Raw genomic sequence first — 25,044 nt, 5'->3', positions numbered from 1 at the left:
GTTCGAGGCCTTGTGTAGGCAGACAACGTTTTTGGCTCAACAACTCGAGACTTAGGTGCTGTACTGCTTTTACCACGACCACCTGATGCTCCACCACCACTACCATCATTACCAGCTGACAATGACTGCCCACGGCCACGACCTCTTCCACTAGACTGCCTCATTGTTTGCAAAACATAACCAAAGTAACGCTATTTGTTACTGTAAAACAACTTATAAGGTGAACTCAAACTTCTGTAGGATTTATATATACCTTTATAGGTGCCTGACACTGAAAGGAAAATCAGGCCCAATGTTACACACTAGGCTTTCTGTGCCCCAATAATTTGAGACATATGGCACACACAGGAGCAGCACTCAAGCAGACTTGCCAATATTTATCTCCCACTAATTATTTTTTTTTTAAAAGGGAGAATTTACCCCCCCCCCAAAAAAAAAGGCCCAGTATTACACAGTGGTTTTCGGTGGCACACAATGAGAGAGAGATGCCACCCACAGCAATGGCACGGAGGCAGACTTGCCAATATTTATCTCCCACTAATTATTTTTTTTTTAAAAGGGAGAATGTACCCAAAAATAAAAAAAATGGCCAAGTATCACACACTGGTTTTTGGTGGCACACAATGAGAGACAGATGCCACACACAGGACTGGCACGGAGGCAGACTTGACAATATTTATCTCCCACTAATAATTTTTTTTTTAAAAGGGAGAATGTACCCAAAAACAAAAAAAAGGGCCAAGTATTACACAGTGTTTTCGTTGGCACACAATGAGAGACAGATACCACACACAGCAATGGCACGGAGGCAGACTTGCCAATATTTATCTCCCACTAATTTTTTTTGGGGGAAAAGGGAGAATGTACCCCAAAAAAAAAAAAAAAAATGGCCAAGTATTACACAGTGTTTTCGGTGTCACACAATGACAGACAGATGCCACACACAGCAATGGCACGGAGGCAGACTTGCCAATATTTATCTCCCACTAATTTTTTTTTTGGAAAAGGGAGAATTTAGCAAAAAAAAAAAAAAAATGGCCAAGTATTACACAGTGTTTTCAGTGGCACACAATGAGAGACAGATACCACACACAGCAATGGCACGGAGGCAGACTTGCCAATATTTATCTCCCACTAATTTTTTTTTTTGGAAAAGGGAGAATGTACCCCCCCCAAAAAAAAATGGCCAAGTATTACACAGTGTTTTCGGTGCCACACAATGAGAGACAGATGCCACACACAGCAATGGCACGGAGGCAGACTTGCCAATATTTATCTCCCACTATTTTTTTTTTTTGGAAAAGGGAGAATGTACCCAAAAAAAAAAAAAAAAAAGGCCAAGTATTACACAGTGTTTTCGGTACCACACAATGACAGACAGATGCCACACACAGCAATGGCACGGAGGCAGACTTGCCAATATTTATCTCCCACTAATTTGTTTTTGGGAAAAGGGAGAATTTAGCAAAAAAAAGGGCCAAGTATTACACAGTGTTTTCGGTGGCACACAATGAGAGACAGATACCACACACAGCAATGGCACGGAGGCAGACTTGCCAATATTTATCTCCCACTAATTTTTTTTGGGGAAAAGGGAGAATTTAGCAAAAAAAAAAAAATGGCCAAGTATTACACAGTGTTTTCGGTGGCACACAATGAGAGACAGATACCACACACAGCAATGGCACGGAGGCAGACTTGCCAATATTTATCTCCCTGCAGTTATCTCAGAAAAGTATGGCAGGCAGCTATAAAAAGGACTGCTGCACACAAAAGTGTGGACAAACACACAAGATAGCTGTGCAGAAAGGAAGGAAAAACAGGATTTGTGCTTTGAAAAAAGCAGTTGGTTTGCACAGCGGCGTACACACAGGCACAGCAACACAGCTATCAGGGTCAGGGAGCTTTCTAGTGCAGCCCAATGAGCTACAGCGCTGAGGAAAAAAAATGTAGCTTCCACTGTCCCTGCAATCAAAAGGTGGTGTTGGACAGTGGAAATCGCTACAGCACAAGCGGTTTGTAGCTTTATGTACCCTGCCTATCACTATCCCTGCTTCCGAAGAAGCTGCAGCAACCTCTCCCTACGCTCAGATCAGCAGCAGTAAGATGGCGGTCGGCGGGAATGCCCCTTTATAGCCCCTGTGACGCTGCAGAAAGCAAGCCAATCACTGCAATGACCTTTTCTAAGATGGTGGGGACTTAGATCTATGTCATCACGCTGCCCACACTCTGCGTCCACCTTCATTGGCTGAGAAATGGCGCTTTTAGCGTCATTGAAATGCGACTTTGGCGCGAAAGTTGCGTACCGCATGGCAGACCCCACACAGGGATTGGCTCGGTTTCATGAGACGCCGACTTTGCCAAAAGTCGTCGACTTATGAAAATGAACGATCTGTTTCGCTCAACCCTAATGATGTACATTGCTTGTAACTGATTACTGACAAAGCATATCTGCCAGATAGACAAGGTAGTGGGTGTTGGACCCCACAATCTCATATTGATAAGTTTTAATATGGATAGGCGATCAATATGTTAGTCATGTGTTAAAGGGTTTCTTTAACAACTTAGGTGACTAGACCCAAATATGAATTTGCATATTTAGTTGAATATAGGCAACCTTATAATGCTAGAAAATTCTTCTTTCACAGTAGGAGCTTCTACTATCTTAGGAATACAAATATACCAATATTACATACACCTGTATGATTAGCGGAATAATAAAGAAAAATAAATTAACATATTCCATAATAGTTTGAGAACCAAAAGACCAGAAAAGACTCTTAAGAGCTAAAGTGTACATAAATGGAGGTACAGAAACACAAATTTATCTATTAAGCTTTCCAGACTGTCTGCATGTCATCAGCCTCGCATGCATTTTGGTGCTGGCCTTCTTCTGGGGATGGCGATATATTGACAGAAATTCATTTTAAGCCCTTAGAGAGTCAATGAATTATAGGGATATTGATACTAACCAAAGAGGCCAGTCTGATACGGCACGTGAGGTGCATCCGAAGCAAATGGTGGCTCATCCGCAAAATGCATCAGGTGGTGTATGACACCATATGCATGAGCCAAGTCCCAATTACCTGATCGGAGGTTTGAACCGGGCAACGTAGATGGCGAAAAAGCAGGAGACGCAACCCAAGTTACAAACATAAGAGGATGCATGTGAGCAGAAGTCAGGTCACGCCTATCTAGCACACAATCTAGAAACATGTGGAGATGAGTTATCTATGGTAGCAACCATGCAAGCATGCACCGCATATCTGAGGAATATCTAGCAATCAGACTTCTCATTCTCCAGACTACAAATTGCAACATTGCATTCACATTTGTTGGAAATTAGACACACTCATAATTACAATAGTTATTTAATTGATGTGTTAATACTTAGGAAAGGTTTTTATTAGCTAATTGCTAAAAAAATATAAAATAAAAATGTTTTCAATACTAATTCTATACTTAAAAGTCCTTCATTTCTGTCTAACTTCAATTTTGCCACATTTCAACAGAAAGATCAATAATGTGCTTACAATAACATAATGCTGGTTCACTAGTGTCCCAGTAATAAAAAAACTAATAAAAATGTAACATAAAGTAGGAGCATATTGTGAGTCACATAATAGATACTGTACAGATTTAGAAAAGGCTATTACGCCCTTAGGAAGCATTAACTGGGCATTCTTAATGCATCAGCATGTGCAGAGTGTATTTACTATGCATTAAACATTAGCTAAACAAAGGGCTGATGCTTTCCTATTTTATTTTGTAACAAGATAAAAGCTGTTGGTTTGTCCACACAATCAATTTGCAGTTGTTAGATAGAAATGATGGTATTAAAGTTGAGATTTTGGTAATAAAAGTATAAAATGTAAGAGAAATACACAGCACTTTGAAAAATAAAATGATGAGTGTTGAATCACTTTACGGACCAACGAATTGAGACAATCGTCCTAATTAGAGATGGGCAACCCCAAACAGTTAAGTTTGGCATCTGTACTGAATACCTACTGTTTGGGCACGAACACCGAACATGGACTTCACTAGGAAGTCCGTGTTACTGTTTGGGTTCAGCCACCAAAACACCAGGTGTTTGTTGAGCTGTCATGTGCATGACAGTGTTGCAAACACCACTTCTGGTCAGCGGTAAAATCATTACCGGTGGTGAGACAGCTATGGTTCCCATGCTGTAAAATGACAGGGTGACCTCATCACTGGTGTCAGCTGATGAGACTACTGCTCCCATCAGCCAAGACCTGTGCCACTAATAACAGCGAAATCAGTAGCAGCTAATGGGAGTATTTATCAGCCATCATCTGCGCTCTAAATAAATAATAAAAAGATATGAGTATATTTGAGTACCAGTGGTGCTTGCTGCACTAGATTCTTGCAGCAGATAATGACCCAGAACCACTCCTCTGTGTTGTTTTCTAAAAATTGTATAAGTATTAATATATCCGCGCTAAAAATAATAATCCCCCTCTTGTTAATATGTGACCATAATTGGAGGCCCCTCCCGTGTGGGCTATCAGATTGACAGGTTTTATATTGGGATTTACCTTATGAGGCACAGTCTTATCTTCCAAATCTTCCAGCGCCCACTGGGCTTTCAACAATGTGAATCTGCTTATAAAGGAATAGATGCTGAGAGATGGAAGTATACTTATAGAATGTCATTCACTGATAAATAAACGCATAAATGTTAAGAATATTAAAAAGTATGTTTAAAACTCACACAGAGGAATTTTTTGGAGGGAATCTGAAGAGTTGGTGGAAAATATTTACCTCATGTAATTCAGTGTACTCTTCCACTCCTCAATTCTTCTAATGATGCTCCGTGCAATGGATCCAAATAACGAAATGGGAATATTCCCCAACAAGAGCGTGGGGAATTGAACTCACCAAAGCCGCCGCTCGTTATCAGCAACGTGGAGTAGATGCGCACTTGTAGTGAATAGCCACTCGGTTCGCTGACAATGCAGGACCTTTCGTGACGTCACGGTCACGTGATAGCACACGTGACTGGCTATGGATAGCGCAATGGACCAGTTCCAATGCATTTCGAAATAAACGTATTTCTTCCTCAGGGAAGAAATACGTTTATTTCGAAACGCGTTGGAACTGGTCCATTGCGCTATCCATAGCCATTGTCAGTGAAATTGGTATATTGGTTAAATAAATAGCGTATCTTTATCTAGCAGTAGTGCGACTGGCGCAATCTGTGCAGAGATGCGCAAACGTCACAATTCACCAGTGGCAATAATTTTCCTTAATCTGCTGTTTGCCGTGTGTCAGCAAGGCGATATAAAAACCACTAATTTTCTATTGGTTAAATAAATAACGTATCTTTATATAGCAGTTGTGCTACTGGTGCAAAGCCTGCTGAGATACACAAATGAGACTATTTACCTGTAATTTTCAAGAGTCAGCTGTTGCCATGTGTAATAAAGCTGATATCTAGAAAAATAGATAGCCACACATTGCTTACATACAGGGAATTTGTACATAACACCTCTGTGAGTGTACTTGTAAAAAATAAAGCCAGGAATTTTTTTTTCATAATGAAGTCAATATGAGAAAGGGTGATGTTAAGGGACATGGATGTGGTGGTGCTCTCCTAGGCCATGTGACAGATCAGAAGGTGACTGTATCTCGTTCTAGCTTCCTGCCAAAATTTGGTCAGTGTGCTACACCACTATCAAACTCAGACAAGTGTGAGGATGTTGTGGGTTTGATGGCAGACAAAAGCTCCAGTGTGTTGACAAGCATCACCGCCAAGTCTTCCACACGGTCCAATCTCAGTAGCCAAAAAATTAAGGAACCACAACCAGGAGAAAGCCACGTTGAGGAAGGTCAATTCATGTCTGAAGAGGTGGAGGATAATCATGACGCACAGATGCCATCAGGTCAGACTAAAATTGCAACTCAGAAAATAGGATCAGATTGGTGAATTGGAAGACAAAGTGGTCCATAATGAGGCCACTGATCTAACCTGGCTTGGTGGCTCACCTGCGAGCGCAGCAATGCAAAGTTTTGATTCCATAGCACGAAAACAGGCAAGAAGAGGTAGTGGTTTGACCAGAGGATTTGCTTGGTCAACTGTTCCACAGAGCCCCCCCACTTGGCAAGATAACAGGCAAAGGGTGTATTGTTCTCTAAGGCAGTTTTTTTCTGAAAGTCCTTCAGACAAAACAACTGTAATTTTCAGCATCTGCCATACCAATCTAAGAAGAGGCAAGAACACTGCCAACCTGAGCACCTCCAGCAGGGAAAAGCCCATGCAATCAAGAACTTGCCCACATCCTGTGGCTGCACAGACACAACAGTTAGCAACCATGTCCAATTCATTGTCCCAGAGCAGCATTCAGTTGTTCCTGGCCAAGACATTTCTCTGGAAGCAGAAACATACACCCACCCATAGGCTTAAACACTAAACACCCACATTGCCAGATTGCTAGCCCTGGAAATGTTGCCATTTCGGCTTGTGGGAACTGAGTCTTTCTTTTGTCCTCTTGGTGGAGGCAACCCCATGGTACTCAATTTTCAGCCGCAACTATTTTTCACAGTGTGCCGTCTCCTCATTACATAATCACATGTTGACTCTGGCTAATGCAGTCACAGGGAAGGTCCACTCAACCACAGACATGTGTAAAGGTTCTTGTGGACAGCAATGCTACATTTCCCTGACTATACACTGGGTGAATCTGGTGGAGTCTGGGATAGAGTCAGAGGGTGGGACATCACACATCTTACCCATACTAAGAATAGCGGGCCCAACTTCCATTAGGGTTTCAGTCTCCTCATATTCCAGTTCCTATCTCTCCTCTTCATCCTCAGCAGAACTAGCCTCCCCATCACTCCCCAGCTGGGAGGTCTGCAGCACTGCCATGGCAAAGCAACAGCATGATCTGCTGAAGCTCATCTGTTTAGGTGATAATGCTCACAATGCAGCAGAGCTGTTGAAAGGATAAAAGAACAGATCGACCAGTGTCTCTCCCTGCTGAATCTCCAACCAGGTCTGGTTGTGTGCGATAATGGGTGTAACTTGGTGACAGCTTTAAACTCAGCAAATTGGTACACATTCCATGCATGGACCACGTGTTGAACTTGGTTGTTCAGTGATTTTTAAAAACATACCCCGACTTGTCGGACCTGCTTGCCAAGTTTCGCTGTGTCAGCGCACATTTCCAAAAGTAATCTCAGGCTTTTGCCGGTCTTGCTTCGCTGCAGCAAAGCTTTAATTTGCCTCATCACCGACTGATTTGTGACCTGCCTACACAATGGAATTTGACCTTTCATAAGTTGGCAAGGCTTAATGAGCAGCAGAGGGCAGCATCTGAAGTCCAGTTTCTCAATGCCCGTCAGAGTAACACCCAGCCCCCACATAAAATAAATGCTGAGTGGGTGTGAATCGCTGACATGTTAGGACCCCCAGAAGAAGGCAATAGCCAAAATGTGCATAGGATCAGGCATGGCACCCACCAGAGGTAACCTTTGTGCAAGCTTGATTTTTTCTGTAGCAACAGAAATCCCATATGCATATTTGAGAAACAGGGGTGGCGACACAAATTGTCCGCAACCCCTGTTCAAACAACCTCCAATAAACATCAGGCAAAAATAGGAGAAAAAGGAGCAAACTGATTACATCCGGTAAAAATAGTCATATAACTTTATTAAATTCGTAGAAAAGATAAAACCTCTCAACAGTACATAAAGAGCCATAAAAATGCAGATTGCTATATACCCCACCCCCCACCTATCACCACCTCACATTGCACATAAGTCCCTGAAAAAATAACATAAAGGTCCAAAGACCATAACCCTGAGGGAGCAGTGCATCCAAAAGTGGACACCTGGAGGTCAGCATGCATCCATAAAGTCACTAAGGATAAAGTAACACCTGTCTATCTTTCATATAAAGTGTCAAAATTCTAGCAAAAGGTGCAATGCTTACCAGCAGATGAGTGGGAACAAGGGGGGTCGGATGGAGGATCCCAACGCACGTTTTGCGGCTACTTGGGGCCACTTTCTCAAGGAAGTATACCTCAGGCCCTTACAGGACCTTCAAATAACACAGTGAACTTGGTCACATGACCAAATGTGGCCAATCAGGATGGCCTTAGTCGGCACATGCGCACTGCGGCCGCCAGGTCCCGGAATACGGGTAAGGCGTCATGGAAAGTGTGCACGCGCCGGGGAAAGATCCACGGAGCGATGCGCACACCATAAAGACGCCCACCCACAGACAGGAAACGGCAAGTCACAGCGCGATGCGCACAACCATCCAAACATGCAAGTGAGCAACAGCCAGAATGGCAAACAGAGGAACCACCACACATGATATGGCATCACAGATAACATTAACAGATGGCAAATATTCAGTTCATCCGCAATCGCTGTGGTGGCTGTCCTTTTCCCATATAACGTAATGGAAGTGCAGGGTCATTTTCTGGTCCAAAGGAAGGGCCGGATAAAGAAGTATAAGAAAGCGCTATAGATCAGCAGAGTCACAACCACTAGATAAACAAAAAGACAATCATATTAAAATAAAATTAAAAACACAAATTAAAAACACGAAAACACATCCGCGGGGTTAATAGACATGGGGGCATGTGGGAACAGGAGGCTGAAGAGCCAAGAGATATGTATTGGGAACACTATAAAAAAGGGGCAAAACTCAAAGATTCATTGAGACCTTTCGGTGTCATGGTATCTAGTTGGACGATCCACCTTGTCTCAATTTGTGCGAGGAGTAAAGGGCATCGATCCCCCTGACCTTCAAAATTCTTGCGTCACTAATGTGATATAACTTTAAGTGTCGGGGATTGTTTTCAACTCCGAAATATCGGACACTGTCTTGGCCGCGCCAATGTCCCGCACATGCTCATGCACCCGTATTCTCAGTTTTCTTGTGGTAAGACCCACGTATATCTTGGGGCACAAACAAGTGGCGTAATATAGAGAAAAGAGCCCAAAAAGGAGGGTACACTTTGATTATTCTCCACCATGCCACACACCACAATGTGGGGCGCTTCCAGGGGAGAAATACACCTACTCGAGGTACTTTAGGACACTCCAAGAAAACTGGATATATGCCATACAAGAACAGTGGAGTACACGTCCATAGATAAATAATTACAATTTTATTAGAACGAAAAATCACAAAAATACAGATATGTACATGGAACAATATAATTTTGTCACTTATTCAGATTAAGAGGAACCGAATAGCACAGACAAAGACTAGTGTGGGTCTCGAAAAAACGCCATATACCGCCATAAAGTGCATAGTGCAAGTCTATAAGGGTATTCTTACTGGGGTAGTAGTAAGCATGTAAAGGACAGTATATGAGCCCTGTACACAAGCTCAAAAAAGTGTCATAAGCATATCCAATGCTTATGGTTTTTGGATATGCTTATGACACTTTTTTGAGCTTGTGTACAGGGCTCATATACTGTCCTTTACATGCTTACTACTCCCCCAGTAAGAATACCCTTATAGATTTGCACTATGCACTTTATGGCGGTATATGGCGTTTTTTCGAGACCCACACTAGTCTTTGTCTGTGCTATTCGGTTCCTCTTAATCTGAATAAGTGACAAAATTATATTGTTCCATGTACATATCTGTATTTTTGTGATTTTTCGTTCTAATAAAATTGTAATTATTTACCTATGGACGTGTACTCCACTGTTCTTGTATGGCATATATCAAGTGGCGTAATATGCAACATTAGAAGTACCACAAGAAATACATTGTCTGATTTTAAATTCCTTCGACCCATCAGATGAGACAAAGGAAGAGCAGCGTAGAACATTGGCGCAGGCAAGACAGTGCCCGCATGAAAAAGATCCAACCTGAGGACCACTAGTGCCAAAGGGATTGCACGGAGCCGGAACATAGTGACTAGTGTTGAGCAATACCGTCCGATACTTGAAAGTATCGGTATCGGAAAGTATGGGACCAATCACAAGCCGTAACGTAATTGGTCCTGAATGCCTAATTCATAATTCTAGGCATTCAGGACCTGAAAATTATGTCACGGCTTGCTGTGATTGGTCGCGTCGCGGTCACATGGGCGGCACGCAACCAATCACAAGCCGTGACGTAATTTTAAAATGCGAGCGTTTCCTGCCTCCTGTGACGTCACGGCTTGTGATTGGTCGCGTCGCCCATGTGACCGCGACGCGACCAATCACAAGCCGTAACGTAATTTTCAAATCCTGAATGCCTAGAATTAGGCATTCAGGACCTGAAAATTACGTCACGGCTTGCTGTGATTGGTCGCGTCGCGGCCACATGGGCGGCACGCAACCAATCACAAGCCGTGACATCACGGAAGGCAGGAAACGTGCGCATTTTAAGCAAAGAAGGCTCCCGGTTCCCTCGGTAAGGTCCAGGCTGCGTCGGAGAGGTGAGTATATCCCTATTTTTTATTTTAATTCTTTATTTTACACATTAATGTTATTTCGATACCGATACCCGATACCACAAAAGTATCGGATCTCGGTATCGGAATTCCGATACCCGCAAGTATCGGCCGATACCCGATACTTGCGGTATCGGAATGCTCAACACTAATAGTGACTCCTAACCAGTAAGTCACCAAGATTTTTGGATTTTTTGGGAGTCATCAGGGGAGAGTTACCCAGGGAGGCCCTCAAGGTGGAATCAGCCCCCAAGACGGGCCAGTGTTTATTAAGAATAGCACGCATACTGTGCCATTCATGGTTGTAGGTGGAGATGAACCAGATAATTTACAATTGCAAAATATATTGTGAGGTCCCCATCGTGGTCTCTTTTAGCGTGTATGTTACAGACCCCTTGGGGTAATTTATTGAAACCTTTGTACATTGTGCAATGGTCACATTTATACTCTCAATCTCTACCTTTTGTAATAACTGCAAAGTGTATTGTGATGTCCCCATCATGGTGTCTTTCAGCTGGTCTGAGAGAGATATAACACCTCTGTTTGCATGCACCAAAAGCTGCTCATATACATAGCACCCCAGTAGGTGGGTGGAATGCCTGAGTACAAAATCTGTGTCTGAGGGTGAAACCACTGGCCCTTCCCTGTGTTACGGCCTTCCCAATCTGCTGTCCAGGAAGCAGGCACTGATGCCTCCTGCCCACAACATGCAGTTGCACAGACACAACAGTCAGCAACTGTTCATTGTCCCAGTGCAGTGTTTAGTTGTCCTTTGTCAGCATATATGTCTGTTCACAAATTGTTAGTTAGATAAGGCATTCATATTCATTCCCACTTTAAATTGTACGGTGCTGTACAAAGATTATTGCTGGCTTTTACAGGCTCCTAAATGATACTTGTGGTTTTTTTTTATTAAACTGTTGCTTCCTTTAAATTTTCTAAACTTGGGTCCTAAATAAATGGTGATGGGGTAGTGTCCAGTTTCTGTATATTTTAAACACGTCTAAGAGACTGGGTTAATATGCTCCACAGACCTATTCAGGCCGCAGTCTTATACATATTGGAACATGGTCATTGTCACACTAAGGCCTTTACCTGAGCTCTGTAGCACTGCCTGTCACCTGAGTAATACACTCCACATAGCTTGTCATTCTCTGGGACATATCCTGTAATTACTCCATTGTTGCTCAAATCCATGCAAAAGATACATTCTGCCTGTTTGTGTAGTTTACAGAAGAAGTGTGCAGACTTGGCAGATTGGTCAATAACACTCCTGTCTCTTTTCCTTGAGGAGGCTGCTTCCAAGTAAAATGAGGCTTGTTAATGTTCCTGACATCGGTTCAGACCTGACAGACTGACCACAATACAGGCCCTCGCTTGCATACACTGTATTCAAAATTTAATTCTAATGCTTTTGGTGTCTGATAGAATCCAATTTGCTGATATTGATCATATAGTTCCCCAACTCCTGTATTATATTCACCTTACAACGGCTTCACCCTCTATGAATAGCGAGGTACTATGACTTGGCCTTTGACCTTTTCCATTCAGTAGATCAATTATTATGATGCAGTCAGTATACACCATACACTCAAATTAGTCCCACATGTACTATGTGCTCCCAGAGGAGCATTGCAAGGTGAAAAAGCCTCCTTACCTTGACAAGCCAGAGCTGGTATGTATCTCTCCACAAGGAAAAGCCTTACCCCTTAGACCACACATGTACTGACACAGAAAAGGCTTTCCCACGTATGATTTTACCTATTGCCAATACACTGATGATTGAAATTATATCTACATTGTGGGATTTATTGGCTTCCCCGTTTCCGTTCACCCCTTTGCCCTCTGAGCATTTAGTTTCATGTGTTATCTGTCCACTTTTTCCCCATGCTTGCTATTTACACTTTTTCTAATAAAGTAGGTAGTTTTCTACATGCTATGGACTTGTTGTTCGTTTATAGTTCCTTGCCCTCCCTTTTTTTCTAGTATTCTGACTGAGAAGTGAAGTTTTGTTGATCTTCTTGTAGCCTTCACCTTTCTTATGTAGAGAAATATTTTTTTACTCAGGTCTTGTCACATTTCTCTTCCATGTGGTTATGCCATTGCTGACAATATTTATTGGGAAAGTGTCTCTTTGTGAAGTAACACTCTTTTATGGTCAATTGTTTGATGGACAAATTTTAATAAACAACAATACTTGCCTGTGGTTGAAGTCTTGGCAATTAAAATTTTGGAGTCTAAACTTCAACTTTGATCTTAACATTTACATTGGAGTGTAATTATTTTAACAAAGTGATGTTGAATAAATTTGTTAGAAAAATAATTATTTTTGGTGTGCAAAATATCAAATCTCTCTTGCAATCAATGGTCCACAATTCTGGGAGTAGTGTGTAGTACTGTATCACATAGCAAAGGTGGAAATTGAAGGGAAACTATGTCTTCTAACAAATCTGTTGAGATTTATACATTTATGCGGAGCACTGTATATGTTATGGATTGACCTGAGATGGAGTAGTGATATTGCAGTGACTAGGGGCAGCATCAGCAGGTAGCATTGTCAGGGAATTGCCAGAGGTTGGTAATGGAGCAGCAGTATAGTTGGGAGGATAAGCAGGAATCATAGTCAGGAGTCAGCCAGAGGTCGGTACATGAACATGGAGCAGCAGTGTAGTTGGAAGGATAGGCAGGGATTGTAGTCAGGAGGTAGCCAGAGGTCGGTACACGGAGTGGCAGTGTAGTAGGAAGGCTAAGCAAGAAGTGGAAGGAAGATAGACTAAAGTCTGGGAGCTCAGTTATCTCACAAGGAAGGAAGTGAAGTGCCATTTTTAAGTAAGGTGTTCAATCAGGAGATCACAGGGTTGAGCGAATCAGGAACTCGGTGTTGAGACATTCAGGAACTCAGTGTGCAGACCATCAGGAACAACATGGGTACTGGGATCTGATTTAGCAAGGATCTGTCCAGCGAATTGCTCAGAGCGAGGAGCTGCCACCTGGTGAACAAGAGCTGCTGGGTCAGAATCTTGACAATATATATGTATATACAGTACAGACCAAAAGTTTGGACACACCTTCTCATTTAAAGATTTTTCTGTATTTTCATGACTATGAAAATTGTAAATTTACACTGAAGGCATCAAAACTATGAATTAACACATGTGGAATTATTTACTTAACAAAAAAGTGTGAAACAACTGAAAATATGTCTTATATTCTAGGTTCTTCAAAGTAGCCACCATTTGCTTTGATGACTGCTTTGCACACTCTTGGCATTCTCTTGATGAGCTTCAAGAGGTAGTCACCGGAAATGGTTTTCACTTCACAGGTGTGCCCTGTCAGGTTTACTAAGTGGGATTTCTTGCCTTATAAATGGGGTTGGGACCATCAGTTGTGTTGTGCAGAAGTCTAGTGGATACAAAGCTGAGAGTCCAACTGAATAGACAGTTAGAATTTGTATTATGGCAAGAAAAAAAGCAGCTAAGTAAAGAAAAACTAGTGGCCATCATTACTTTAAGAAATGAAGGTCAGTCAGTCCGAAAAATTGGGAAAACTTTGAAAGTGTCCCCAAGTGCAGTTGCAAAAACCATCAAGCGCTACAAAAAAACTGGTTCACATGAGGACCGCCCCAGGAAAGGTAGACCAAGAGTCACCTCTGCTTCTGAGGATAAGTTTATCTGAATCACCAGCCTCAGAAATCGTAGGCTAACAGCAGCTCAGATTAGAGACCAGGTCAATGCCACACAGAGTTCTAGCAGCAGACACATCTCTACAACAACTGCTAAGAGAAGACTTTGTGCAGCAGGCCTTCATGGTAAAATAGCTGCTAGGAAACCACTGCTAAGGACAGGCAACAAGCAGAAGAGACTTGTTTGGGCTAAAGAACACAAGAAATGGACATTAGACCAGTGGGAATCTGTGCTTTGGTCTGATGAGTCCAAATTTGAGATATTTGGTTCCAACCACCGTGTCTTTGTGCGATGCAGAAAAGGTGAATGGATGGACTCTACATGCCTTCTTCCCACCGTAAAGCATGGAGGAGGAGGTGTGATGGTGTGGGGGTGCTTTGCTGGTGACACTGTTGGGGATTTATTCAAAATTGAAGGCATACTGGACTAGCATGGCTACCACAGCATTTTGCAGCGACATGCTATTCCATCCAGTTTGCGTTTAGTTGGACCATCATTTATTTTTCAACAGGACAATGACCCCAAACACACCTCCAGGCTGTGTAAGGGCTATTTGACCAAGAAGGAGAGTGACGGGGTGCTATGCCAGATGACCTGGCCTCCACAATCACCAGACCTGAACCCAATCGAGATGGTTTGGGGTGAACTGGACCGCAGAGTGAAGGCAAAAGGGCCAACAAGTGCTAAGCATCTCTGGGAACTCCTTCAAGATTGTTGGAAGACCATTTCCGGTTACTACCTCTTGAAGCTCATCAAGAGAATGCCAAGAGTCTGCAAAGCAGTCATCAAAGCAAAAGGTGGCTACTTTGAAGAACCTAGAATATAAGACGTATTTCCAGTTGTTTCACACTTTTTTGTTAAGTATATAATTCCACATGTGTTAATTCATAGTTTTGATGCTTTCAATGTGAATTTACAATTTTCATAGTCATGAAAATACAGAAAAATCTTTAAATGAGAAGGTGTGTCCAAACTTTTGCTCTGCACTGTATATGGGTAGCCAGACCCTCCCATCTCTCACAGCTACCTGTAACCCGGACCCAAGTGTACTAAATGATCAATTATTGTTTATGTGCATTAAAGAAAAGACTCCAGGGTTACGGCACAGAGACAAGCTATCTCTGAGACACATACCTTCCGTCGACTATACGACCTTTAGCCACGCTACAATATACACACATACATAACTCTTTTGTTCTGATCCACCAGCGAGGGCTCATTTAGGACCAAACGATCTTTGTCACAAGCACTTGAAGAAGTGAGTGGACACTGTTCTTGTGCACATACAGTTCTCTTTATTGCTCTGTAAGCAGTTTTCTTTTCTATCTGCAGATAAAGTAACACTCCATGCAAAGTTCCAATTGGAAGGTTCACAAACCAGTGTTTTGTATTACGTACCACAGTGTTAACTTTGCTAACTAGTCATTTTCCGAAAATAATGTAATTTTTTATTTGTTTCCAGGTAATATCACAAGCAAGTGGAAGTGTTTCACATCATACTATACATACTCAGCCAGTTGGAAAACATTTTGACAGAGTTGACGACTTCTTCATTCCCAGCACAACATTGATTATTAATCATATCAGGTATGAAAGATGTTATACTCAACAGACACGTAAAATGGAAAATGATGCATGGGCCAAATTTCCAGAACAATAGAAGGTTAGCTAATATATTGGAAAAGGTCTATTTTAAAAAAAAGTTTACGTCAATGGTAAGACATGCAAAAATGGCATTCTTAAATGAAAATAATATACAGTATGAAAACTGGAGAAATTTATTCTTACTCATCAACTTTCACTCCAAGCTTAATCGCCTAATTCCATCTCACTGCTTTACAGATTAGTCTTTACTGTATGAGGGGTTGACTCACTCCGCTGCTTCACAAAGTTAGACACAGGAACAGTCTTGTAGTAAATCATCTGCTGGTTTCTTGTAGGCAGCATAAACCTTGGAAGGGTTCAGAAAAACAAACAGCCTTTCTGGCAAAAAGGTAAAACAAAGATAAAGTCTGTCAGAGTCCATGCCCTGCAGACTTCACTGCAGGTAATGCAGACAGCGTCCTTAACTCCTATGGGAGCCACGTGGGAGTTCCACCTTTCTCCCAAAACACCACACAGACTGAACCACAGGTCCGGTTATATATCACATGTATTAGTCACGTGATCATGACATCACTGCAGGTCCTCAAGCACCTGCAGGGTAAGGGGTACGGTGAGCACCCTCCCACCCGCACTGAGGGTGCTCACATAAAACCGGCCCATTGAACTCTGTACATGGCCTCTCGGTGACTAGTATGCTGGAAACACAAAAATATTTTGGTTTCAAATCACCGACCGCTGCTTACTCAGTGACACATACCCTTCCTCTACAAAGCCAGTGACTCTGTCACATATCCCACCCCTCTGTTCAAAGCCAGGGGTTTTGACACCATCAGACACTAGACAGTGAATCCGGGAGAGGGCATCCACGTTGCCATGTAACTTCCTCGGCCTGTGTTCGACATGAAATTAAAGTCATGATGAGCTAAGAACCACCTAGGCACCCTGACGTTCTTACCCTTTTTCTCACTCAACCATCTCAGCGGGGCATAGTCGGACACTAATTTGAATCTACGGCCCATAAGGTAGTACATTAGTGTATCTATGGCCCACTTTATAGCCAGACAGTCATTCTCCACAATTGCATAATTCTTCTTGGAAGAAGAGAGTTTTTGGCTCCACCTTCCAGATAACTGGCCCTGTGTCTCACTTCAGAAGCCCCTTAGTTCCATTGCCGGCGATAGAAATTCTATAGAATCGCTATAGACTTGGTGGGTCCTTTTGTTAAGTTGACACGCGGCCACCAATACATCTTGGTTGTAATGGATTATGTGACCCGATACCCCGAAGCGGTGCCACTGAGAAACTCATCAGCAAAGAGCATCGCCCAGTAGCTGGTACACATCTTTCACGTCAGCGCTAGTCACTGATGCTGCTGCCGGCAGCTTCTAATTCATTCATCAGTAGTTTACAGCAGGAGCAGTCACATTAGCACTGTTCCTGGTTGTAAACTATATATCCCCCAGAAATGGGTTACAGTGTGTGGACTGAACGCCCTACAGGTATAGTATATTGTTGTTTTTTTATTATTTCTTTTTTACAGGAGATCGAGGGTGTCACAAGGATTTGGTGAACAATAAAGATGGCAAACTGTGTTTATTGTTTTATTTCATTAAAAGACTTTTTTCTGGCTGTGTATTTTTTTTAACCCATTAACAACTATAGGATTAGTAATGGAGAGGTATTTTATTGACACCTCTCCATTACTAAGCTGGATTGATGTCACCTTACAATACAAAGGTGACATTAACCCCTTATTACCCCATATGCCACCACTACAGGGCAATGGGAAGAGAGAGGCTAAGTGCCAGAATTCTGGAGTGCCAGAATTCTGAAGTGGCTGTGAGCTGGTGTTTGTAGTCAGGGGGGCAATAACCATGGTCCATTCCTAGGCTATGAATATCAAACTGCAACTGTCTGCATAGCCTTTTCTGGCTATGTCATTTTTTGAGGGGTCCCCCTATTTTAATAGCCAGTAAAGGCTAAATATACAGCTGTGGACTGAGATTCATAGCCTTTGAAGATCCAAGGGTATTTACCCCTTCCTAAGCTATAAACATTGGTCCCCAGTCACTGCCTTGCCCTCTCTGGAGCAGAAAATTGCTTAGGAGCCCACGCCATTTTTCCCCCGAAAAGATTATTTTATTAAATACATACAAGTCCCATAATTTGCACACACTATACTAACTGTATTGGTCACACACATCTATATATCAAACTATTCTGCATGGATTTACTGTATGTAAACCATGTGTCCTATCCTGTTGGCTTCTGCATTGATTATACAGAGGCTGACAAATGAAACTATATCTCTATGCAATATAAAGATATATATATGTGTGTCACTGACATATACAGTATATATATATATATATATATATATATATATATATACACATCTATTCTGTTTATATACTGTATATAGTCTATCTATTCTATTCAAAGGACACCAGTGTATAAAAATGGGACAGCACTTGCATGATGCAATTGCTGTGCAATTTTTTCTCTCACCCATTGACTTGCATTGGACTCACTACGCATTACGAATTCTAGAGTATTAGGACCTACTCGTTATGTGTGTAGCGAGTCCAAATATTTCACTACTTGCTCATCCCTACCTTCACTCCATTGATGGAGATGGCACATGCCTGGGGACCATCACTGGCTTTACAGTCCACCCCACAGACCGGTTAAGCATAATACGAATACCGTCTGCCAAGACTGCAGTCCATAGGTTCAGGGAGTATATTGCATCAGGCAGCTGTGTGCCCAGGATTGTGACACCGCCAACAGATCACTTCTTTCATCCCAGTCTTAGAGGTCCCCTCAGCAGGATTGGGTCACCCCCTTTGTGGGTCTAGCCACCCTCTTTTGTTATCTCACCACTTTTGGTTATCCCAGTAGTGGGACATAGTAAGGTCTGGTCTCCCCTGGGATTTCTCAATCACCTGTTACCTCTCAACCAATCCAACCAAATTGTCTTCATTCCGGGGATTGCATTGGGCAAACCAGGTCTGGATTAGCCTGGGTAAGGAATGAATGAAACGGTCCATCTCCAAACGCTCAACCATCTGGGCTGGAGTAGACGACTCTGGCTGCAGCCACTTTTTGACCAGGTGTATCAAGTCAAACGTGAGCGAGGTGGTTTATCTCCAGCTTATGCCCAGCGGTGGACTCACTGAGCCCTTACAGACATTGTCACCACAGGCGTGCCAGTATCTCAGTTTTTAACTTCCAATGCTCCTTGGCTTCCTAGAGGGCTAAGTCATAATATGCGCTCTGGGGCTCCCCTGTCAGATATGGTGCCAGTACCTCTGCCTACTGCTCTGGCGGAATTCTCTCCTGTTCGGCCACCCACTCTAAAACTGTCAAGAATGCTTCCACATCATCCCCCGGAGTCATTTTCTGCATAGCTCACCTTACCGTTTTCCAGGCGTATGCATCACCTTCCGGAGATGAAGAGGAGACCGCTGGCCTTACCCGGACCACCTCTGCGAGGAGCTCTACTTGATGTGTTAGTACCTCCTGCTGCTGTCACTGCTGCTTCTGAAATTGCTGAAGCTGCTGTTCCAAAAGCTTATTTGTTTCCTGTTGTGCTAGATGAGCCTGTTAATTAGCAAGTTGGTGTTGCTGATGTACCTGCACAAGATGTTTCACTAGCTCCTCCATGTTGGCGGACGTCTCATGCTGGATGGCGGATTTCACCCAGGACATGCAGTTGTCCCCAGCTCTATCCAGGTTCCCGGATCGCTTCCCGCACACGAACCACCACGTGTGAGGGGTTGCCTCGCTCTGCTGTTTCATAAAGGTAGACAGAAGAGCAATCTTAGTAGTAAATCACCTGCTGGTTTATTGTACACATAAACTTTTGCAGAGTTCAGGAAAACAAACAGAGCCTTTCTGGCAAAAAGGTAAAACAAAGATAAAGTATGTCAGAGTCCGTGTCCTGCAGGCTTCACTGCAGGTAACGCAAACAGCATCCTTAACTCCTATGGGAGCCATGTGGGAGTTCCACCTCTCTCCCAAAACACCACACAGACGGAGCCACAGGTCCAGGTATATATCACGTGTATTAGTCATGTGATTAGTCATTGAACTCTGTACATGGCTTTTCAGCACCCAGTTTGCTGGAAACACAAAAACATTCTGGTTTCACATCACTGACCGCTGCACGTACCTCCCTTCCTCTACAGAGCCAGTGACTCTGTCACAACTGTTATATATTAAAATAATGGAAGAGGGAACAGTTAAACTCCACTGTTGCTTCTAAGATTTGTCCTCTGAGAATGACAGTTAAAATCTGTATACTGTATAAATAGGTAAACTTAGTTGTGACTTGTTAATCCTCATCACTATATTGTTCTAATTTTTGCCTTTAGCATGAATTCACACATTTTAGTGCTGTCTAATGTTTTATCCAACAGCACGTGGACTCATGCAGTCTCACATAACCATTCACAAATCAAAAAAAATGAGGGATCGAAAGTGAGACTGATGAAACTCAAAGCATGTTCGATTCTGATCTGATATTGAGGATTAGAATAAGACAAACTAAGTGAGTCTGTGTGCTATGCAATAAAATATTAGGCAACACTTGGCATTCACATAGATACAGTATGTGACTGCACTCTAGTCTCCGTGTAATTACTTTCTTTAGAGTCTTCTTTGATATTACCAGCTTTTCACTTCTGTTTCTTATTTGACACTTCTGACTTTTAAAACTTTGTTCAAACATCAGTGATTATTTTCGCATTTCAAAACATAATTCCTGGTTTCCTTAATGTTTTAAATTAAATTTTCATTTTTTACAGGTTTCTAAATTATTTAGATCAAATTTTCATCAGTGTTTGGTCAGTGTATCAGTTACTTCCAGTATTTCATCAATGATTTCATCTTTTCTTCTGTCATGTGATCGGGAGGTGCTGATGGGTTATCATGGCAGTTGAGCACCTACAGAAGGCCCCCTTGCCTGTCATTATGAAACTCTTGTGAACACCGGCTCATGGCCGGTGTGTCTATGAGATTGTCATTTTGTATATACGTAGCAGTGCTGAAGGACTGCTATGCATAGCACAGGCAATTAGACGATCGCAGCTTCAAGTCTCCTAAGGTGACTATTAAATGCTGTAAAAAATGAGAAAATGTTTTTAAAAATTAACAAAAATTCAGTTTCCCCACTTTTGCACCACTGAAAATAAATCAATAAAAAAAGACATGTTTGGTATCACTGCATATAAAAATGTTTGATCTATCAAAATTTAAAGTGCGGTAAATGAATCAGAATGGTAAACTGCGTAAAAGAGAAAAAATTTAAACTCAAGAATTATGGGTTTATGCCACATTGCAATAAAAGGCAATAAGGTGAAAAAAACATTGTATCTACCTTAAAATGGTATCAATAAAATGACAGCTCAGAACGCAAAAAATAAGCCATAACACAGCCCCAGATCCCAAAGAATAAAACTGCTATGGGACTCGGAAAATGATGACAAACGCAAAAAATCTTTATTAACCCCTTCATGACCCAGCCTATTTTGGCCTTAATGACCTTGCCGTTTTTTGCAATTCTGACCAGTGTCCCTTTATGAGGTAATAACTCAGGAACGCTTCAACGGATCCTTGCGGTTCTGAGATTGTTTTTTCGTGACATATTGGGCTTCATGATAGTGGTAAATTTAGGTCGATAATTTCTGAGTTTATTTGTGAAAAAAATGGAAATTTGGCGAAAATTTTGAAAATTTTGCAATTTTCACATTTTGAATTTTTATTCTGTTAAACCAGAGAGTTATGTGACACAAAATAGTTAATAAATAACATTTCCCACATGTCTACTTTACATCAGCACAATTTTGGAAAGAAATTTTTTTTTTGCTAGGAAGTTATAAGGGTTAAAATTTGACCAGTGATTTCTCATTTTTACAACAAAATTTACAAAACCATTTTTTTTAGGGACCACCTCACATTTGAAGTCATTTTGAGGGTTCTATATGGCTGAAAATACCCAAAAGTGACACCATTCTAAAAACTGCACCCCTCAAGGTGCTCAAAACCACATTCAAGAAGTTTATTAACCCTTCAGGTGTTTCACAGCAGCAGAAGCAACAAATAGGGGAAAAATTAACATTTAACTTTTTAGTCACAAAAATGATCTTTTCGCAACAATTTTTTTATTTTCCCAAGAGTAAAAGGAGAAACTGGACCACGGATGTTGTTGTCCAATTTGTCCTGAGTACGCTGATGCCCCATATGTGGGGGTAAACCACTGTTTGGGCGCACGGCAGGGCTTGGAAGGGAAGGAGCGCCATTTGACTTTTTGAATGAAAAATTGGCTCCAATCTTTAGCGGACACCATGTCGCGTTTGGAGAGCCCCCGTGTGCCTAAACATTGGAGCTACCCCACAAGTGACCCCATTTTGGAAACTAGACCCCCCAAGGAACTTATCTAGAAGCATAGTGAGCACTTTAATCCCCCAGGTGCTTCACAAATTAATCCGTAAAAATGAAAAAGTACTTTTTTTTCACACAAATTTTCTTTTAGCCTCAATTTTTTCATTTTCACATGGGCAACAGAATAAAATGGATCCTAAAATTTGTTGGGCAATTTCTCCTGAGTACGCCAATACCTCATATGTGGGGGTAAACTACTGTTTGGGCACATGGTAAGGCTCGGAAGGGAAGGAGCGCCATTTGACTTTTTGAATGAAAAATTATCTCCATCGTTAGCGGACACCATGTCAGGTTTGGAGAGCCCCTGTGTGCCTAAACATTGGAGCTCCCCCACAAGTGACCCCATTTTGGAAACTAGACCCCCCAAGGAACTTATCTAGATGCATAGTGAGCACTTTAAACCCTCAGGTGCTTCACAAATTGATCCGTAAAAATGAAAAAGTACTTTTTTTTCACACAAAAAATTTTTTAGCCTCAATTTTTTCATTTTCACATGGGCAACAGGATAAAATGGATCCTAAAATTTGTTGGGCAATTTCTCCTGAGTACGCCGATACCTCATATGTGGGGGTAAACCACTGTTTGGGTGCACGGCAAGGCTTGGAAGGGAAGGCGCGCCATTTGACTTTTTCAATGGAAAATTAGCTCCAATCGTTAGTGGACACCATGTTGCGTTCGGAGAGCCCCTGTGTGCCTAAACATTGGAGCTCCCCTACAAGTGACCCCATTTTGGAATCTAGACCCCCCAAGGAACTAATCTAGATGTATAGTGAGCACTTAAAACCCCCAGGTGCTTCACAGAAGTTTATAACGCAGAGCCATGAAAATAAAAAAATATTTTTCTTTCCTCAAAAATGATTTTTAGCCCGGAGTTTTTTATTTTCCCAAGGATAATAGGAGAAATTGGACCCCAAATGTTGTTGTCCAGTTTGTCCTGAGTACGATGATACCCCATATGTGGGGGTAAACCACTGTTTGGGCGCACGGCAGGGCTCGGAAGGGAAGGCACGCCATTTGGCTTTTTGAATGGAAAATTAGCTTCAATCATTAGCGGACACCATGTTGCGTTTGGAGAGCCCCTGTGTGCCTAAACATTGGAGCTCCCGCACAAGTGACCCCATTTTGGAAACTAGACCTCCCAAGGAACTAATCTAGATGTGTGGTGAGCACTTTGAACCCTCAAGTGCTTCACAGAAGTTTATAACGCAGAGCCATGAAAATAAAAAATTATTTTTCTTTCCTCAAAAATGATTTTTTAACCCACAATTTTTTATTTTCCCAAGGGTAACAGGAGAAATTGGACCCCAAAAGTTGTTGTGCAGTTTCTCCTGAGTACGCTGATACCCCATATGTGGGGGTAAACCACTGTTTGGGCACATGGCGGGGCTCGGAAGGGAAGTAGTGACGATTTGGAATGCAGACTTTGATGGAATGGTCTGCGGGAATCATGTTACGTTTGCAGAGCCCCTGATGTGCCTAAACAGTAGAAACCCCCCACAAGTGACCCCATTTTGGAAACTAGACCCCCCAAGGAACTTATCTAGATGTGTGGTGAGCACATTCAACCCCCAAGTGCTTCACAGAAGTTTACAACGCAGAGCCGTGAAAATAAAAAATAATTTTTCTTTCCTCAAAAAAGATGTTTTAGCAAGCAATTGTTTATTTTCACAAGGGTAACAGGAGAAATTGGACCCCAATATTTGTTGCCCAGTTTGTTGTGAGTACGCTGATGCCCCATATGTGGGGGTAAACCACTGTTTGGGCGCACGGCAGGGCTCGGAAGGGAAGGAGCGCCATTTGACTTTTTGAATGAAAAATTGGCTCCAATCTTTAGCGGACACCATGTCGCGTTTGGAGAGCCCCCGTGTGCCTAAACATTGGAGCTACCCCACAAGTGACCCCATTTTGGAAACTAGACCCCCCAAGGAACTTATCTAGAAGCATAGTGAGCACTTTAATCCCCCAGGTGCTTCACAAATTAATCCGTAAAAATGAAAAAGTACTTTTTTTTCACACAAATTTTCTTTTAGCCTCAATTTTTTCATTTTCACATGGGCAACAGAATAAAATGGATCCTAAAATTTGTTGGGCAATTTCTCCTGAGTACGCCAATACCTCATATGTGGGGGTAAACTACTGTTTGGGCACATGGTAAGGCTCGGAAGGGAAGGAGCGCCATTTGACTTTTTGAATGAAAAATTATCTCCATCGTTAGCGGACACCATGTCAGGTTTGGAGAGCCCCTGTGTGCCTAAACATTGGAGCTCCCCCACAAGTGACCCCATTTTGGAAACTAGACCCCCCAAGGAACTTATCTAGATGCATAGTGAGCACTTTAAACCCTCAGGTGCTTCACAAATTGATCCGTAAAAATGAAAAAGTACTTTTTTTTCACACAAAAAATTTTTTAGCCTCAATTTTTTCATTTTCACATGGGCAACAGGATAAAATGGATCCTAAAATTTGTTGGGCAATTTCTCCTGAGTACGCCGATACCTCATATGTGGGGGTAAACCACTGTTTGGGTGCACGGCAAGGCTTGGAAGGGAAGGCGCGCCATTTGACTTTTTCAATGGAAAATTAGCTCCAATCGTTAGTGGACACCATGTTGCGTTCGGAGAGCCCCTGTGTGCCTAAACATTGGAGCTCCCCTACAAGTGACCCCATTTTGGAATCTAGACCCCCCAAGGAACTAATCTAGATGTATAGTGAGTAGTGTTGAGCATTCCGATGCTGCAAGTATCGGGTATCGGCCGATACTTGCTGTATCGGAATTCCGATACCGGGATTCCGATACTCTTGTGGTATCGGGTATCGGGTATCGCAACAACATTAATGTTAAAATGTGTAAAAGAGAGAATTAAAATAAAAAATATCGCTAT

General features: G+C 42.2%; 1 protein-coding gene across 2 annotated transcripts in view; it reads left to right on the top strand.

Annotated features, from left to right (window-relative positions):
* The window catches only part of FSTL5 (follistatin like 5), a 1,228,096-nt gene that overhangs the window by 1,185,464 nt on the left and 17,588 nt on the right, over positions 1-25,044 (top strand). For both annotated transcript variants that reach the window (XM_077279443.1, XM_077279444.1), the window contains one exon: positions 15,576-15,700. In XM_077279443.1, coding sequence (XP_077135558.1) covers positions 15,576-15,700 — 125 coding nt within the window. The remainder of the gene's footprint in view (positions 1-15,575; positions 15,701-25,044) is intronic.

Source organism: Ranitomeya variabilis, chromosome 1 (assembly GCF_051348905.1).
Source record: "Ranitomeya variabilis isolate aRanVar5 chromosome 1, aRanVar5.hap1, whole genome shotgun sequence".
In the NCBI taxonomy this organism is placed as follows: Eukaryota; Metazoa; Chordata; class Amphibia; order Anura; family Dendrobatidae; genus Ranitomeya; species Ranitomeya variabilis.
Note: the sequence above shows the minus strand (reverse complement) of the source record. Positions and strands in the feature narration are given on the sequence as shown.